Source organism: Trachemys scripta, chromosome 11, assembly GCF_013100865.1.
Source record: "Trachemys scripta elegans isolate TJP31775 chromosome 11, CAS_Tse_1.0, whole genome shotgun sequence".
Lineage (NCBI taxonomy): Eukaryota > Metazoa > Chordata > Testudines > Emydidae > Trachemys > Trachemys scripta.
The window spans coordinates 50389021-50407146 of record NC_048308.1 but is presented as its reverse complement, the minus strand read 5'-3'; the positions used below and the strand labels follow the sequence as shown (position 1 = coordinate 50407146).

The window sequence follows — 18126 nt, the reverse complement described above, 5'->3', positions numbered from 1 at the left end:
CAGGCTCCATTATTTGCTATGAACATTTGTGTAATATTTGCCATGCGTGTCTGCAAATCGTCAATGTTGAGTGTCTTATGCTTGATTTTAATGGAAAGCTTTCCCTCCAGTTACAAGACCAAAGCAATATTTATGAAAGTGAAGAATAATTGAAATCACACTATACACTCCACTCCTCCAATGACAAGTGCCTGAGCACAGTATGATTAACTCTAACAATTTAAATTATGATTTATTTTTGGTCCTAGTCACAACTTTAAATAAAAGAATACTTCTCACACAATTTTACACACTATTTAGAACTTTCATTTCTGGGGTTTAGTTAAGATTCCAATATATTTTTTTCTCCAGTCTGGCAAATGATCTCTTTCTCTTTCTGATTCTCCACACGATGAAGACATTGGTGATGTCATACCACCAAAAAGCATGACTTCATCATATGCAAAACAAGGAGACAGGTACATAAATTTCATCTATAGTCTTTGTTTAGGCAAGCAAAATTCCAAAGTACTATACATAAAGACATGAGATTCTGTTAAGTTACACTTTTTACATTTCAGAAGGTATTAGTAAATTTATTTGTTCAGTTATTTAAAGACACAAGACCAACAAAGAAGTAGGTTCTATTGGTTTGGATAGGACATAACAGTAATAGTAGTTATAGCTATGTACTTGCAGTATTTATATCTTGTCAAGTATGCTGAGGGAACTGTGAATCCTTTGCCAGTTGCACTTTTTGGATACTCTTCCAATTTAACAATAAAGGCTATTCTCCATTAATTTAAGCCTTTATAAAGGATACATTTTAGTTCATTTGGGATGGTACACAAATTCAAATTCTCAGTGTATGGCATGCTAATGCTAAGGACACTGCATAGTCAATATCTGCCTGAATTTTGAAGAAGGAGGAATTTGAGTTACCTCATTTCTACAGTTTTTGGAAAAAAAAAAAAATTAAACAAATGTAAAAATAATCACTAGAGATAGATGGCTCCTGAAGCTTTTGCTTTAATTTCCCTCTTAGGAAAAGACAGTTTCCTAAGATGACAGGAAGTTGTCAGATACTGAAAATTTCTTATAACCCTGATGAGCCAAATTAAATTGGTTACTATTAAGTTTATGCCTGAGGGCATGGTAGGCGCATTTTTATTTAAATTTGATTCATGTTTAACAAAAACACCACACACACCCTACTAAAATGTACAATAAAAATATAAACCAATGTGCAAGATATTTTAACTAGGTACTGTAATATAGAATTAATGTTGCAATTTTGTTTGTCATGTCCTTTTTTAATAGAAAAATACATCTTTACTCTACATCAGTTTGCTATTGAGCTATTACTTTGCATGAGGGACTTATCACTTAGGCATTAACAATTTAATCAATTGTTTTATATGTTGATACCAAGCACCATAATAAACATGATTTTTTAAATATATATATTAATATACATAACATTTATACTACCCTAGTTAGGACAAGATAGCGAGGCTACATAAAATAAATTGAGAAAAAAATTGTGTCTGATAATGACAGCTTTTTAACAGTTTACTCTGACACCCGAAGATCAAACTAGAAATAAAAAGATCTCTTATGAGCTAAATTCTGTAGCTATTTATACGTTAATTCCCAGGGTTACCTTTCCATTCTAAGAGATTTATTTCTTAGACAAAATAAAATGGCTACGATCAAGCTCAGCATTGTACTTCTGCTGTATTTTAGCATGCTACTAGAATCAGAGATATTTCTTTCCTCATTTAACTCGCAAGGTGTTTTGATAGCATATATAAAGCAGGATCCAAGTAATAATTGGGCTATATTAAAATTTTAATTGACTGAATAAAAATTCTAAGTCAATAAACAGTTTTTGTTAATTAAAAATCGTTTCAACGTTATTTCCTAGTGCACAACATTTCAAATGTTCACATAACCCAAAGCTGCAGCCTGGGATTAGCAAGAATCTTTCAGTGGGACTTCGCTTCTGAAAACAAACAGCTGATGCTGGAATTCCTGGGATTTTTCTAGGGCCATAAATTGAGAACTGCATACTAACATCATTTTCTCAAATTTGGGTCATAATATTGTACTTAATTTGCAATATTGGACTTCTCTTACACAACCAAAGAAACAATCAAAACTGATTTCAGATTTTGTACAAATTATAAATAAAAGATGTTTACATTTTTAAAATGTACTATTTTGAATTGAAAAGGAGCCTGTTTAATTTAGGTCACAGAATATACAATCCAATTAAAAGAAATCTAGATGTGTATCACTGCAAGCACTTAACAGAAAAACACATGCTTGGGACATTTAGTTCAAATGCATTTTCTAACTTGACCTTACTGCACTCTAATCATTTTTAATCTAGTCTAATGACTTGTTAGTAAGCAATCAGTACTATCTGGCTGGGCATGCTTAGAATTTCCTAATATACAAGGCAAACATTTAGGATGCTGTCAGGTTTATTAAGTGTGGCATAAATAGAAATGGGAAAAATCAAGGATCATGCTTTAGTATCTACTAGGTCACTTGTATTAGTTATTAATCCTCACTATTTACTACTGATTAAAGTTGGGTGTTGTTGGGTAATGAAAGAATCATGGAACGTGTGCATGAAGTACCTTATATCCAAGCCAGTAAGCCCAAATAACAGCAATAGCATGTTTATTTCTAGCCTCCTCCTTCAGTCGTCTCAGTTCCCTTCGCGCCTGTGGTGTATTTGAAAATGGGTTATAGAAAAAGTTTAGGGCAGAAAAGGTTACTGCAGGTCCCAATGGAGAGAGAGAGAAAGAAAGAAACCAGTCACTACAAAACCATAAATATAATAGCATGTCCTGGTTTTCCAGATTGCAACTGTTAAAATGTGTGCAGCAAAGAGAAATGGAAGTTAAGTAGTTTAAGCCATTCAAAACATTTCTCTCTGTCTTTTCTGGGGGAACTTAGCTCCAAACACTGGCTTTGAAACACTGAATGTTTGCTGGCATTTTCTCACCTGGGTACCATGCCAATAAGCTGCAATGGTTGTGGCTGCTTCCTTACAACGCTTCTGATGCTTAAGTTCTCGAAGAAGTTTTCGAGCCTGTGATCAATCAAAAGAAAAAAAGTAATACTCTTACTTCTAACCCAACTTAATTTCAAAATGATTTACACCCTGTTGTGCCTTTCTAGTTCAAATCTGAGAGGGAGGAAAATAAAACAAAAAACCCCAACTCAACCTCGAATTTTGCAGATGGACAAGCAGAATAACGCGCAGATCTGAGAGGATGGAACTTGTGGCTATAGCATTGGACTGGGACTCTTGGTTCAATTTCTGGCTCTGCCACAGACTTCTCATGTGACTTGGGACAGGTCGCTGATTTCTCTGTGCCTCAATTTCCCTCTGTACAATCGGGATAATATTTCACTTCCACCCTTCATCTATCTCATCAATTTCGATTGTGGGTGGGATTTTCAGAAGAGCCTGATTGATTTAGGAACACAACTCTCACTGAGTTTCAATGGGATATGTACTCCTGAATCATTTTGATACTTAAAAAGCTCAACCTGCCTCCTCTTCAAGGCAGTCTCTCACTCTGTGTCTGTGCAGTGGTTAGCACAATATTGCCCCAGCCTTGGTTAGCATCTCTAGGCACTAACATAACACAAATACTAATCACAAATGTGATTGTTTTGGTCTGCCCTCAGAGGCTGCTGGCACTTAGGGATGGTTTTCATTCCAGTGTCAGTTCAAGCTATAATTCAAGTGTTTCCCCTATCCCAGCTCCCATTCACAGACAAAAAAAAGAAAAAATCTCTGGCTCTTGTTAAGTGGTCCTTTAAACGCAACCTAGCTATCTCATGGGGGGAAGGGGAGGTAAGGAAAGTTGAAGCCCAAATGCCGATGATGCTGAAGCTAGCAAAGCATTGGGGGACAGCTACTCTGTTGTATGGCTCATCAAATCGTTCTGTGCTACTTGGGGGTTATTTGGCAGTGTGGCCATTCCCAGTTGAGCTAGGCTAACTTGAAAATTAAATCAAATGTAGGTAACTCAAGCTAACTGCCATGAAGAGATACTTAAGAGTCTAGGTAAGAATACTGTTCCTCCAACAGACAACTCTATCAGTAGCTTGGCAGGATGTTAGGAGTCATTAAATAGATAATCAGGACAAAAAAAATTCTAAACTCCCTCTTTCCCACTCTGATCCTCACAGGGGAAAGTTATGAAATAACTTTCATCTCAGCTCTCAGTTTAAAAAAGCAAGTTCTGAGCCCTCGTGGTTGAAAAGATAACCTTTTAAATGTGAATTGAGTATGAATTGATGTCATGCCTACCTGAGCCCGTAGACAACCTCAAAAATGACTTACAGGTGTGAGCTCCCATAAGTCAATTACAAATGAGTGTCAGTTCTCAAGCCAGATAATGACAGTTCAGCTTCAATTTAAAATGATCAACAGAGTAGTAGTTAAAGTGGATGGAATAGGAAAGGAGGTGGGACAAAAACCTTGAGGGAGAATACTGGGAGTTGCTGCAAGAAGAATAGAGGAGATGTGCAAAGACAGATAAGAGGTACAGAATCAGAAAATACAAAAATGTGAACAGAAGAGAAACCAAGGGAAGAAACAGCAGTGGCCTAAAGGGGAGCAGATTTTCTCAATGAGTAATACTGAATGGGACAATGAAGGTATTGAATAAATAATACAGTTGCTACAGAAAAGCTGTATTCTCTCCTGGATCTCTGAAAACCCTCCCACTCACGAGTAAGAGATCCACTGTGGACAGAGAGGAATATGAAGCCCTAAATCTATTTCCTATATCATAACTAACAAAGCCCTCTTCTCTGAATGAGCTTGAGACCCCCCCTAGTTTTACATCAGGTTTGCAAAATTCTTCATTTAAGTAAAATCTTTCAGTTCTTCATATGCTCTTCTTTATAAATACATCATAAGGATAAACACCAGGGAGGGAGAAGAGTTATGTAATGGCCAATGTTGGCACAAGAACAAATGGATATAAATTGGCCATCAATAAGTATAGGCTTAAAATTAGATGAAAGTTTCTAACCATCAGAGGAGTAAAGTTCTGGAACAGCCTTCCATGGTGAGTAGTGGGGGAAAAATCCTAACTTGTTTCAAGACTCAGCTTGATAAGTTTATGGAGGGGATGTTATGATAAGATATATGCCATTGTAGACAAAGCCATCCACAACTGCTACTAGCAAATATCTCCAATGGCTGAAGATGGGACACCAAATGGGAGGACTTTGAGTTACTGCAGAGAATTTTTTCTTAGGTATCTGGCTGGTGGGTCTTCCCCAAATGCTCAGGGTCTAATTGATTACCATATTTGGGGTCAGTAAGGAATTTTCCTTCAAGTTAGATTGGCAGAGACCCTGGGTTTTTTCTCCTCCTTCTGCTGAGTGGTGCATGGGTCACACTTGCTGGTTTGAACTAGAGTAAATGGTGGATTCTCTGTAACCTTGAAGTCTTTAAATCATGATTTGAGGACTTCAGTAACTCAGAGGTTATGGACCTTTTAGTTATAGAGCAAATAGCTTTTTGTGATCAGCTTTAGCACATTTATGTTCTAAACTAGGGTTTCTCAACCCGTGGGTTAGGACCCAAAACCGGATCACCAGAATGTTTCAAAGGGTCGTGTGGCAGCTCCTGTGGTTCCTGTCCCACAAGGCTGGCTGGGCCCACCTCCCTGCTCCTGGCCCTGCCATCTCTGGAGTCCCAGCATCACGATGACAGGAGTCCGAATAGGCCAAATTTGAGTGAGTGTCACTGCAACACCAGGAGCCAGGTCAGAATTCCACTCACATGCATTTGGTCCAGTCAGGAGGGTGGGGTCAAACCTGAGTGGTGCTTCAACCCCAGAGATGAGCCTACAAAAGACCAAGTTAAGATCCCACTGGGGGACAGGAGCCTGTACCCGTGGAAGTCTCTCTCAAGCCCTCTCAAGAATCTGACCATCATGTCATGGGAAACCATTATCTGTCCTTGGATCAGCAGGTGAAAACCAGAGATGGCCGCAAGATGCACTCTAATGGAACTGTGTGCCAGGCTCTGGTTCCTCAAATGGAGCAGGACAGCCTGTACAGAAGAATGTGAGGGAGAGATGCCACACTCAGATGCCCAGCGGGAAAACCTCGTCCACTTGGCCAGGTAAGTCAGTCTGGTTGAGGGCTTCCTACTTCCCAGGAGGACCTGTTGGACTCCTTCTGAACAGGTCTGCTCCAGCCACATAGCATCCATGCCGAGAGGTGGAGAGACTTGAGGTTGGAGTGTAGGAGCTGAGCGTGGTCCTCTGACAGCAGGCCCTGTCGGTTGGGCAGGGGTCAAGGAAGGGCCGCTGCCAGGTTCATGAGCATGCTGAACCAGTGCGGGCAAGGTCACACCGGGGCAATCACAACAACCTGCGCTCTGTCTCTCTTGATCTTTGCCAGGACCCTGCTGATGAGTGGAATTGGACAAAACGCATACCTCAGGATCCCTAACCATGACAGGAGAAAGGCATCGGAGAGGAAGCCTTTGCTCAGACCTTTCCAAAAACGGAACCGGTGGCATTTCCTGTTCTGTCTGGTGGCAAACAGGTCCGCTTGGGGAATTCCTCTGGATGGAGCGATCACTCGTGGTAAGAGGAGAAGTTCCTGCTGAGCTGGTCCACCAGCGTATTCTTGACGCCGGGAAGGTGACAAGCTTCCAGGTGGATTTTGTGGCTTAAAGTGCATAAGTCCCAAAGACGGAGTGCCTCTTGACAGAGTCGACGAGCGCGCTTCCCCTTGCCTGTTTATGTAGAACATTGAGACTGTGTTGTCTGTCAGGACTCGTACCACCTTGCCCGACAGGTGGGGCAGGAAAACGCTGCACGCCAGCTGGACTGCTCAGAGCTCTTTGACGTTTATGTGCAACTTCGCCTCCTCTGGGGACCACATCCCGTGTCTGGAGTTTGCCGAGATGCGCACCCCAGCCGAGGTCTGAGACATATGACAGCAACTTGATAGAGTGAGGGGGGTTGTCTGACGCTGCCTGGAGGGCTGTCCTGGACACGGTTGTGCCCTCATCAAGGATCGCTCAGAACTCCTTGGAAGCCTCAGAGAGCGACCCTTTGAACTTAGCCTTGGCTTGCCATATATTGAAGTCATATTGGCCAAAGAGGGCCTGGTGGTTAGCCACTCTTAGCTGAAGGCTAGAAGACTAATAAAACTTACACCCAAAGAGATCCAACCTCCTTGAGTTTTTATTTTTGGGGTGCCCTTGCCTCTCCCGGGTTGCCCTTGCCTGTCTTTGTGGTTAACCATCTCACAAGGGAATTGGGGGCAGGGTGGGAGTATAAGTACTCATGCCCTTTGGTTGGCACAAAGTACTTGTGTTCAGCCCTCTTAGAGATTGGGGCCAGGGAAGAGGGGGTCTGCCACAGGGCACCAGTGATTTGGAAACCCCTTCATGAAGGGGTAAGACCCCCCCTGGCAGGAACCGAGGAGCAGAGGACATCAGAGAGTCTGACGGCTCTTCCAGTCCTCTGCCTAAAGCCTGAGGTTGGAAGTGACCCTCTTCAAAAGTTCCTGATGTGCTTTGGCATCATCCTGAGGAACTGAGTCAGGGGGCCCCATGAGAGCCTTGTCTGGTGACAACGATGATGCCAGTGCCGCGGGAACCTCTACATCCATTGGTGGTCCAGTAGCTTGCTCCCCTGGATCCTCCTTGACCTGCGGGGTCTTACGCCCCGAAGTCTCCAGCACCAGATAGGGACGGGATACCGAGGCCACTGGCCTCTCCCAGGCTCCCAACACCGATCGGGCAGCCTGGGAAGGTTGGGTGAACTCCCAAGGGTTCCACAGGTACCATGGCGCTGGCTGCTGCACTTGGGGTCATGGAACCGGTTTCAGTGCCATCGATGCCAGCATCAACGTAGGTACCGGGGCTTGTCCCGCAGTCAGGGAACATCGCTCCATGCCGGAGCTGTAAGTCGGTACCGGGTCACCAGGAACGGGCGGCGCAGTGGCTCCTGTCCGACTGATGCCAGATGCTGTGACCCAAAGCCGAGTTGTCCGAGCGAGTCAGGCATCTTGGTTGGGGTTTCGGAGCCCAATGGCGTTCAGCGGATCTGCATCGGACACAAGATGTCGAACAGTACCGGAAGCCACTACAGGTCGGGAGGAACCTCCTAAGAGATGGGCGACGATGGCTGGGTGATCAGAAGTTTCTGCTCCGACTGGTACTGGGCCCTTAGAGATGGTCGGTGCCAGTCCCAGAGATCTTGCTGGGCGGCATATGCCCCAGAGAGTCTGCGCCAATCCACTGGCGAGGAACGCCTGGAATCCCTCAATCGGTGCCCCCTGTGCGGGGAGCGAAGGGGGCTCCACTGAGCCTGCCTCTCGTCCTGAGGCATGCCGGCTTGGCACGGGCGAGCGATGGCGGGACGTCCCTATCGACAGGGAACGGTGCCACTGAGGCGAGGACACACACATTGGTCCCAAAGCAGGTTTTCCCTGAGACCGGGGTACCGCTGGAGCCAACGTAGGCAGCACCAGGAGTGTCAGGATCTTATGAGCTGCTTGTAGGGCTTCGGGCGTCGACGGCACCTGAAACTCACCAGGGCCTGCACTGCTATCTGAAGTCGCAGGCAAAGTATAGGATGGGCCACACCATTTGACTTGAGCTGCGGCCCGACTTCCTGAAGGGGGTGTTGAGCTGCCTGGCACGGATGGTGGCTCACCCCCAACCCTCTCCTTTCCCTTGCGGGAGGTAGAACGTCCCTTCACATTCTTCTTCGGCTTCATGACCAAAGCCGTGGAGGGAGAGTGGTGACAGCTCGTGGACGGTGTTGGCGGAGCACTGCACATGGAGGCCACGGCGTTCAGTGTTGAGTTGGACCACTGCTCCGGTGCCGGAGTGAGTGCCGACTCTATTAGAAGCGCTCTTAGAGCGATATCGCACTCCTTCTTCATCCTAGGTTTAAAGGACTTGCAGATACGGCACTTATAATTTATGTGCCCCTTGCCTAAGTACTTTAGGCAGCTGGTACGTGGATTGCTGACGGGCATAGGCCGTTTACAGAGATCGCAGGGCTCAAAACCTGGGGACAAGGGCATGCCCCATCCCCTGGCTAAGTCCCATTCGGAACTAACGAAGAGTTGAGAACTACTATTAAGGGTTTAACTAAGAAACTACTAACTATATTCAACTATTTTCAAAGATTGCAAGAACAGAGAACGAAACAATGCTAGCCGAAGCAGCAGATGTTCCAACACCGTCACTGGCAGCAAGAAGGAACTAAGGGGGCGGGAGCTGGCGGAACCCCTTATACTGTGCTATGCGGGCACCACTCCAGAGGGCGCCAGAGCCAATCCCCTACGGAAACTGCTAAGGGAAACACTTCCGGCACAAGTGCATGTGGCAAGCACCCACACCTCATATGGAATGGACCAGCTACATAAATATAAAGAACCAAAGTTATATGTGGGTCGCCAAACCACTATTAATCTGAGTTTGCACAAATAATAATTTCATGTTCTCAATTCTTTTAGGACATGCAATAACATAAACTGGCGCCTGTCCTACAACTGTTGGGACTACCCTTGTAGCACACGAAGAGTTTACTTTGTGAAGGATATAACAATACTAAGGCCTGGTCCACACTAACCCCCCATTTCGAACTAAGGTACGCAAATTCAGCTACGTTAATAACGTAGCTGAATTCGAAGTACCTTAGTTCGAACTTACCGCGGGTCCAGACGCGGCAGGCAGGCTCCCCCGTCGATGCCGCGTACTCCTCTCGCCGAGCTGGAGTACCGGAGTCGACGGTGAGCACTTCCGGGATCGATCTGGGATTGATTTATCGCGTCTAGAGAAGACGCGATAAATCGATCCCAGAAGATCGATTGCTTACCGCCGGACCCGGAGGTAAGTGTAGACCTACCCTAAGATGCCAAGATTTTTTCCTCACAAGATAAAAGGTGGGCTCACCTCTTTCCTGAAACTAGGTTTTAGGTGTAAGATTTTAGATATCCTCCAGTCTCTATCTGAGCACTAAGGCAATCTCATTTTTACCTCTCTTTACCCCCTTGCTCCTTATAGTCTATGTCATGGTGACAATTCTTCCTTCAAGAGCACTGGACAGGATTCTTTGAAGAGAGGCAATGCCACAACAAGTTGGGGGTGAAGATAGGGTGGGGTAATGGGACACACTCTCTCCAAGGGCCAAGTATACTGTATCAAGAGCATTCCCATATCCCCAGCAGGCACAGACGACTGAATTCAGGACAATCTGACCCAGGACCTGGCTGACACAAACTTTATAAAACTGTGTTCAGTTTTGTCTATGGATTTGAAAGTCTCTAAATCGGAGAGTGAATCTGCTACTTACCACTCATCTCTCCTCAACTGAGCCCAACATCCTCAGATTTTATTAGCCTAGGCTAGCAGAACACAAGGCAGTCGCTGCTCAGTGATATCAAACTCACCTTCCATCCTCTGATGTAAGACTGTACTACAATGGCCGAACTCTTTATCCTCTGATACTTCTTTTGTTGCTGTATTAAAAATCAATAAATACCGTTCAGCAGAGAAAGTCATAGTTTTAAAACTGCTTTACATCAAAACATTCTTTGGTAACATCTAATAAATATATTCATATTGCAATTTAATCAAAAAACTAATGGAGAAGAGTGGGTTAATTTCTGAACACAGGGTGTGGATTTCACATCTAACTCAAGAGGAAACAAACGCACAGACAGCAGAGTACATGGACAAGGCCACTTTATACACAAAGAAAGACTAACTTCCTGGCCAACAGAGGAAAGTTATGTGAATTAAATACGAACAGCCACTGTTTTGTTGTCTTTCCCACCAACAAAATAGCTCAGATTGTCACAGACGCTTTGCTCCAGTTTGTCAGCTGAGCTTGCCATTGACAATCATAAGGCTTCTGTTGTTCTTCACACCCATTGCCCTCTTATAGTATCAGTACTGATAATAGTTTAAAAAAGATAGTTTGCTGAGGCCGGACTGAAATGCTATCCACCTAAGTCAGTTTGATGTACACCTTCTTGACAATTTCCTGAACAGTTGAACATTTTCCCCTTAAGATCAATAAGACCCTTATTTTTCTAGTAGACTGCCGGTTAATCTAATACCCTGTCAGCAACAGGCTGAAGGTTCTGCAATGCAACATGAAGGGCCAAATACTCAGCTCAGCACCCAGTCCGAAAAAACTGTGCTGGTCAGCTCTGCTGAGGGGCGGGTGTGGGTAAGAGGAAATGAATCTTGCATTGTTCCTTTAAGATGGATATTTCTAATGGAAGTTTCAAGATAATCTAACATTCTGTTTTACAGCACCATTGAGGGTAATCTTAAAATTCAGGCTCTAGTTTAGCCCTTTTCAATTGCTAATCCAGATGTCTAGATATTAGAAGCCCTCCCTCACACGCCACAAAGCTAAGGAGCCATTCCATGGCCACTACTGTAGCTTCAACCTCCTCCCCACAATCCTCTCACAGACAACACTTTGTTATGGGCGGGTTCAGTTCTGTGAAGCAGCTGATCCCCTCGCCAGACCCTGAGCTTTACTCAAGCAGGGGATGCACACCCCTTATGCAGCCTCCCAAACCCTGACCCTCTTTGTGCCTCAAATCACATTAGTTCTGATGCAAGAGTGCTCTTTATATTCAAAAAGAGGGGCAGGATTTGCCCCCAGGTAATTTTTGGGGCACTTCAAGGAGCCAGATGACTGCATTCTAACAAAACGACTGCTCTACGTTTCCAGTAAACCAATAGAGCTCTACAGGTTCGGAAATATTCTTCCTGATGTTCATACAGATTTGGTCAGGTCAAATGTTGGTTTTTCATTTGTTCTTATTTTCTTATATCAACAGGCCTGCAAATTACATCTTTGACAACTCTATTTTTAAACTGTTAAAGCTCTACTGATATACTCAGTAATGTAGATACATTGCTGTAATGCAATGCAATCCTAATGTTGGCGAAGAAAAGGGAGTGAATTAAACTAGACAAGTTTGTATTGGAAATTAATTTTTACAGTTGTAACAAGACAGTAAATGAATTATTTTGAGATATAAATAGCCACATAGTTTCTAATTTTCCAAGACAAGTTAATCTTTGACTGACCTCCATGTTCAATCGAACTGAATACTAAAGGCTTTCAAGGCCATGTAGAAGATTATCAAAAACTGTGCATCATCTGGGATACACTAATTTGACAATATCATAACATTTATTTAAGGGTAGCTCTGTTTCAGTGTGATGTGCTATTTCATCAAACCTTCTTTTGGACTTTCATAAGTCTTGATAATGTATATTTCTTTACAAAAGGAAATTAAAAACTTCTCTTACTAACTGGAAAAAATATTGAAAACTATACATCACTTAAGTTCAGTTCAGAGTGATGTGGAAGATCCTGTCTACAACAAAATCTAAAATGGTCTTAGAACTATACTAGTAAGAACCATTTAAGGTCTTTATGAGCTGTACCTAATAAGACAAATCATTGGGACTCTCCCAAGCATTCTTGTGCCTCAAATGTAAAGGCTTCAAATAAGGCAAAAAACAAAACGCACCTTACAATGATAGAATTTCACATACAGTAAACATACACATTGCTAAACTTTTGTATGCATTGGTTGCCTGTTGGTATATGCTACAAAGTTTTGCCCAATGCTTGAGACTGTTGAACTATAGAGTGATCCCACCATTAGTGTTGAGAAAGCCTGTCTCCAAATGGTTGAACTAACCAGGATACCTTGGCAATTCTTTTCACACAGATCATCTACTTCATCACGAGCCTATTTAACTCAGTTTACTTGGTGGATATTTTTGGTGCCAAATACAGACATAAAATTGGATATTTGCATCACTTTCATCAAAGCTGATAAAGAAAAAGAATCATTAAGTACTAATAAGAAACCCTTGTTTAAAAAAATTTGCATCTTACTGCATATCTTCTGCACCAGGAAGCAATCACAATCTGGCTCCTTTTCATTAAAAGGAAATGTGTCCGACATTTCCAGCCTCTGTACATTTTCTGAATGAGTGTGGCCAAGTCCTCTAGACGTTGCTTTCTCAGGTCTTCTAATTTGAAAAGCTGAGTTAAAAAAATAAAAATAAATAAAAGACAGAAAAACGCAAAAGCATAACTAGAAAACGCAAAAGCGTAACTAGTATGACAAAAAGGGATCAATTCCCTGAGTCCCATGCTTCACCTCTTGAGAAATGTTTGGCTGGCTCATGCTATCTGTACATGGCCACATAAATGTGGTATTGATTAATGTATACCTTACATCCTGAGGTTATTCAGTGGATGAAGACTACATTAGATATTGGACTGTTGATGACAATTACCTTCATAGGCTTTTAATTCCCTCCCAGCCTCACTTAGATTTATTTTGAATGCCTTCTTATAAGCCTGCAAGCTATACAATGTTTATCATTCTAGTACCAGAACATTGTGTTTGGAGAAACCTCCACTAGTCATCCAGCAAATTCTTCAGCATTACTGATGGGTAATCATCATGCAAGCTGCTCTTTGTTTAGTGCTTAAAGCAGTCTGAAAAAAGTGGGCACTATCATAATCAGGGAGTAGCAACTTTGGAAAGAGAGTTTAAAGTGCACCGCTCAGCAACCTGGTTCAATTTTATTTATTTAGTGCCAGGTCTGCAACACCTCATGCCCCCCTCAAAAGCACCGTCTTTGATTCTATAGTGGAAAAGTTTTGTTCACACACCGTTCTTGGGTTGCGGATGAATATCTTTGATCTTCCAAAGGAATATTCTTCCTCAGGGATTTCCAATTCATTGAACAGTACCTCTACACCAGCCCTAAGAGAGAAAAAATGAGCTTTTCGAGCTATATTTAAAACTTTTCAAACCAAAACATACAGACTACTTAGAGTTTACACACGCATACAAATTAATAGGCAGCATGTTAAGGATGTTTTAAATCCTTAGTGTTTGACATGAGAAGAATGGAAATGTAACTCCTTTACTCATATGTTTTTTATTAAACTATAGACACAAGAATCATATTTTGCAAGGGTATGGAGCAATTTGTGTACAAAGGGAACAATTACCATTAAACAGTGCCAGCAATGGCCTAGTTTTGACAGCAATAATGGTTTTACATTGAAAAGAAAATGAGACAGGATCTCACATGAATTTCGAAATATAATACAGGGGTTTAGATAGCACTGACTGAAGTGTTTCAGTCAAATACTACACCTGCACCTGTAAACAGTTTACTCTACAGGGCTCAGGGGATCAGTGGTGCTCCACTGCCCTCTGGGGGGTCTTTGTAGCTGGCTTGCCCTCGTAGGGAGCCTTTGCCTCTTGCTGTGGCACACATGGTGCTGGCGGCGCAGGCGGAAACCTCTGCTCTCTCAGCGCTGAGGGAACTTGGGAAGGCATCAAGTGTCACCACAAGTTTGGGTCCCCTACTGCTCCCAGGAGTTGGTGGTGGGTCCTTTAAGGGGACTGGGAAGGCACGTCCGCGTGGCTCCAGAGTGGCCAGGTGGCCTGAACTGGATCCTTTGCCCGAAGCCCCATGGCCTTTCTTGCCCGGGGCTGGGAAGCCATGCTTCTTAGTTTTCTTTTTGGGCACCGTTCTACAAATACGACACTTGTCCTTCACATGTGATTCCCCCAAGCACTTGATGCAGCTGCTGTGGGGGTCATTTACAGGCATAGGAACGTTACAGTCTGCGCAGAGCTTAAACCCTGGAGACCGGGGCATGCCCCACCTGGAACAAAGTCTCCAATGGGACTCTAACTTCTAACTACACTTAACTACTGAACACTAACTACTATAAACAACTATTTACAAGGCCCTAAGGCTCGAAGTCAGAAAAGACAAAACTGCTGGCCCTTGCTATGCCAGGAAAGGCACTCCAACTAACCACCATGGGCGGTAAGAAGGAACTGAGAGAGCGTAGGGCCAGTGGCGCCTGATATACCGACGCATGAGCACGGCATTCAAGGGGGCACCACAGCCAACCCTACGGATACCGCTAAGGCAAAAATCTCTGACGACTGTGCACGTGAGCGCGCGCGCACACACACACACACACACACACACACACACAGAATGGAATCGACATAAGCAAACACTCAAAGAAGAATGAGAGTTTGAAACAGAAACAGTGAGAAAGAATCAAGTCACACTGGGATAATATTTAATCTTATTTTAGAATTCCTGATTTATTTAAAAATTTGAATATATGTGGAAAGCAATTATTTTATTCACTGAGCTATGAAGGAATATGAATACCAATGTTTTTCTTACCTAGCAGGTCCTCTCCAATGGGGCCAGGTCTGCTTACAAAGCATCTTGTACCTTTCTAGACAAAGCTCATAAGGCTGTCTGAATGCGTAGCCTGCCCTTCTAACCCGGACATTCTCTAGGAGACCTAGGTACCGGACCTGGTGACACACTAGAGCTTCATTGAAGATATGTGCAGCTTTTTTGTCATTGGGCTTGATGCATCTGGAAATTGAAACAATATTCTGCATTTTGTATGAATACTTGTTTATTGTATTGTAAAGCTATTATGTTGGTGTTCACACCTCAACTGCTAGCAGAGCACCTTACCCTCCCTGATTGAACTAACCTCATTATCTCCATACTGATTTATACCTGCCTCTGGAAATTTCCATTACTTGCATCTGAAGAAGTGAGGTTCTTACCCATGAAAGCTTATGCTCCCAATACTTCTGTTATTCTTAAAGGTGTCACAGGACCCTCTGTTGCTATTATGTTATAATTTAAATTTTACAAGCCACGATCAGATATTAGTTCATGTTTCATTTAGTTAAGTGCATTGGATATGAATAGCACCCCATTTTCAAATTTCATTTCCTAAAAACCTACAATGAAACAAAACTTGCCATTCTAAAATATTAACTATGTACACGTGAATTGCTGACACACCAAATTCAATGCATATACAATTACAAGCCAGTGAGATATTCAGATAGGCTATGACCCAGCAAAACACTTAAGCATGTAACGAAGTTTAAGCACATAAATAGCCCCACTGAAGTCAATAGCACTATTTGAGTTCTTAAAACCTAAGCATGTGCTTATGCACTTTGCTAAATTAGGACCATAATTTTATTCAGTTTCTCTATTTTTTTTTTCCTTTTACACTCTTTTGTTTAATGGCCTGCTTATGGAAGATGTTAGAATGAAGTCCTATTTATCCACAAACAATTATGTGGCATGGGCAGCACCAATGCAAGCTTCCTCACACTGCCCCTACCAATGTGCTCACCCGTGACTCTACAAGAGTAAGGGAGCAGTTGCATTTCTTGGCCAATTCATCCAGTGAACTCTCCAAGAATGCCAAGAGTCCTGTTAATGCCAGCTCTGGTGGAGGATTTGGGGAAGTGCACTAAAACCACCAACTCATTTCATATAGACAATTGAACAAGCAGGAGAAAGTAACAATTTTCAGTCACTGCTCACCTGGACTGAATTTACATCAATGAGCTACAAGAGAGAGGTTTCATTATCGCTTGAACTACTCTGGTTTTTTGCTATCACATTTGGTTAAAGGCAGACATATCCATTATCATTTTTTAAAAGCTATCAAAGAATAACTTACCTAATATAGTTTGGATTTTTTGTCTGCAAGTTCTTCATCAGAGTAGCTACAGAAGCCTTGAATTGTGAACCTGCTGTTGGGGGCCTCTTTAGGTTAATCTTGGCAGGGTTACCTTCTGGGAATAATGCTTTAATGAGGGAGTGGTTGGCCTTCCACATAGCCTGGGAGAGGTCACGGTAGAGTAGATCATTATTCTTGTCAACAAATCCTTCTACCTGGTACATAACCTAAACAACATAGAAGAATCTCATTGACTGATATTTTGGGATATAATATAGGTCAAAATTAGAGCTGGTCAGGAAGTCCCTCCTCTCCCCACACCCATATGATATTTTCAAAAAAAAAAAAAAAAAAAAAAAAAAAAAAAACCAAAATATTTTCACTGAAATTTCTCTCAACATTTTTTTGAATGTTTATAAAACAAACACACAACTTTGTTAGAGGTTTTTGACTTTTCAACAAAAGCCTAAAATGTTTTGAACAATGTGGACATTTTCCATAAAGATTTCTTTTTTGTCAAAAAAAAGAGAGATAGTAAATTTTCAGCCAACACTAGTCAAAATATTTAGCAGAAAATAATACTCTTTAGTGATAGCCTGGGAAATTGATAAGCCTCCTTGCCCAATTAACACACAAAGAAGTCTCCCACTCCAGCCAAATTAATAATTTCTTCCTTTGGAAAAATGCAGTGATTATTTCCTACTGTTTTAAATCACTACACCAAAAAAACCTTTCCAAAATAGCCAACCAACCCCAACCACATTTATATAAGTTTACTTAAGTAAAACAGCCAGTTACAAAGTAATATTAAAAATTACACGAGAAAATTCCTACATCTCAGTTGATATGTACTGGCTACCTGTATACTCCCCAGGGGGCTGACATTTTAAAAATAATTCTTACATGGAAAACAGCCTGATGACATGCATGGACAGGAAGATGTGAGCTGCAATTGCAGACACGGAGGCCTCCAGCAGAACTTTACCCAGCTCTCCATAGGAGATACTCTAGTTTTTTGGGTTACCTTCTTTTTTTAAGTCTTGAATGTTTTGGCACATGATCTCTTTGATAACACAGATGCCTTCAGTTTCATTATTTCATTTATTTTTTATGTCTATAGTACATTTAATAAAACTAAATATTAATGAATATTAATGTTGTCACCATATTTTACAGTGGATCAAGTGACTGGAAACATTTCATTTTCCTTTACAAAATGCAATTCTGAATGTAATTGATACAGAAAATACTGGCAGGCATTACTACTGAAAAACATATACAATAACTTAACTAATTATATTTTGAGGTAAAAAAGTCACCACCTTTTGTTAATCAGTGTGCCCAGATCAAACTGTCTTCAACCGGGCATGGAAAAACAATGTCAAAATAGTACGTACCAACTGAATGTTCTACTCAGTTGGTAAATGTCAGAACAAATGAGGACTCATTGGCTGTTAGTACAGACAGATTATCTGCCCTAATCCCATTCTGAGTGTCGAGAATTCTCTTCAATCAGTTTATTTTA

At 42.1% G+C, this 18126-nt stretch overlaps 1 protein-coding gene across 4 annotated transcripts in view; it reads right to left on the bottom strand.

Annotated features, from left to right (window-relative positions):
• The window catches only part of MYO1B (myosin IB), a 199827-nt gene that overhangs the window by 26319 nt on the left and 155382 nt on the right, over window positions 1–18126 (bottom strand). For 2 of the 4 annotated variants that reach the window (XM_034785198.1, XM_034785200.1), the window contains exons 17-23: window positions 16602–16828; window positions 15281–15481; window positions 13728–13821; window positions 12939–13088; window positions 10453–10521; window positions 2999–3085; window positions 2628–2714 (exon numbers count right to left, since the gene is read on the bottom strand). In XM_034785198.1, coding sequence (XP_034641089.1) covers window positions 2628–2714; window positions 2999–3085; window positions 10453–10521; window positions 12939–13088; window positions 13728–13821; window positions 15281–15481; window positions 16602–16828 — 915 coding nt within the window. The remainder of the gene's footprint in view (window positions 1–2627; window positions 2715–2998; window positions 3086–10452; window positions 10522–12938; window positions 13089–13727; window positions 13822–15280; window positions 15482–16601; window positions 16829–18126) is intronic. The other 2 variants (XM_034785199.1, XM_034785202.1) reach the window with 1 other exon arrangement.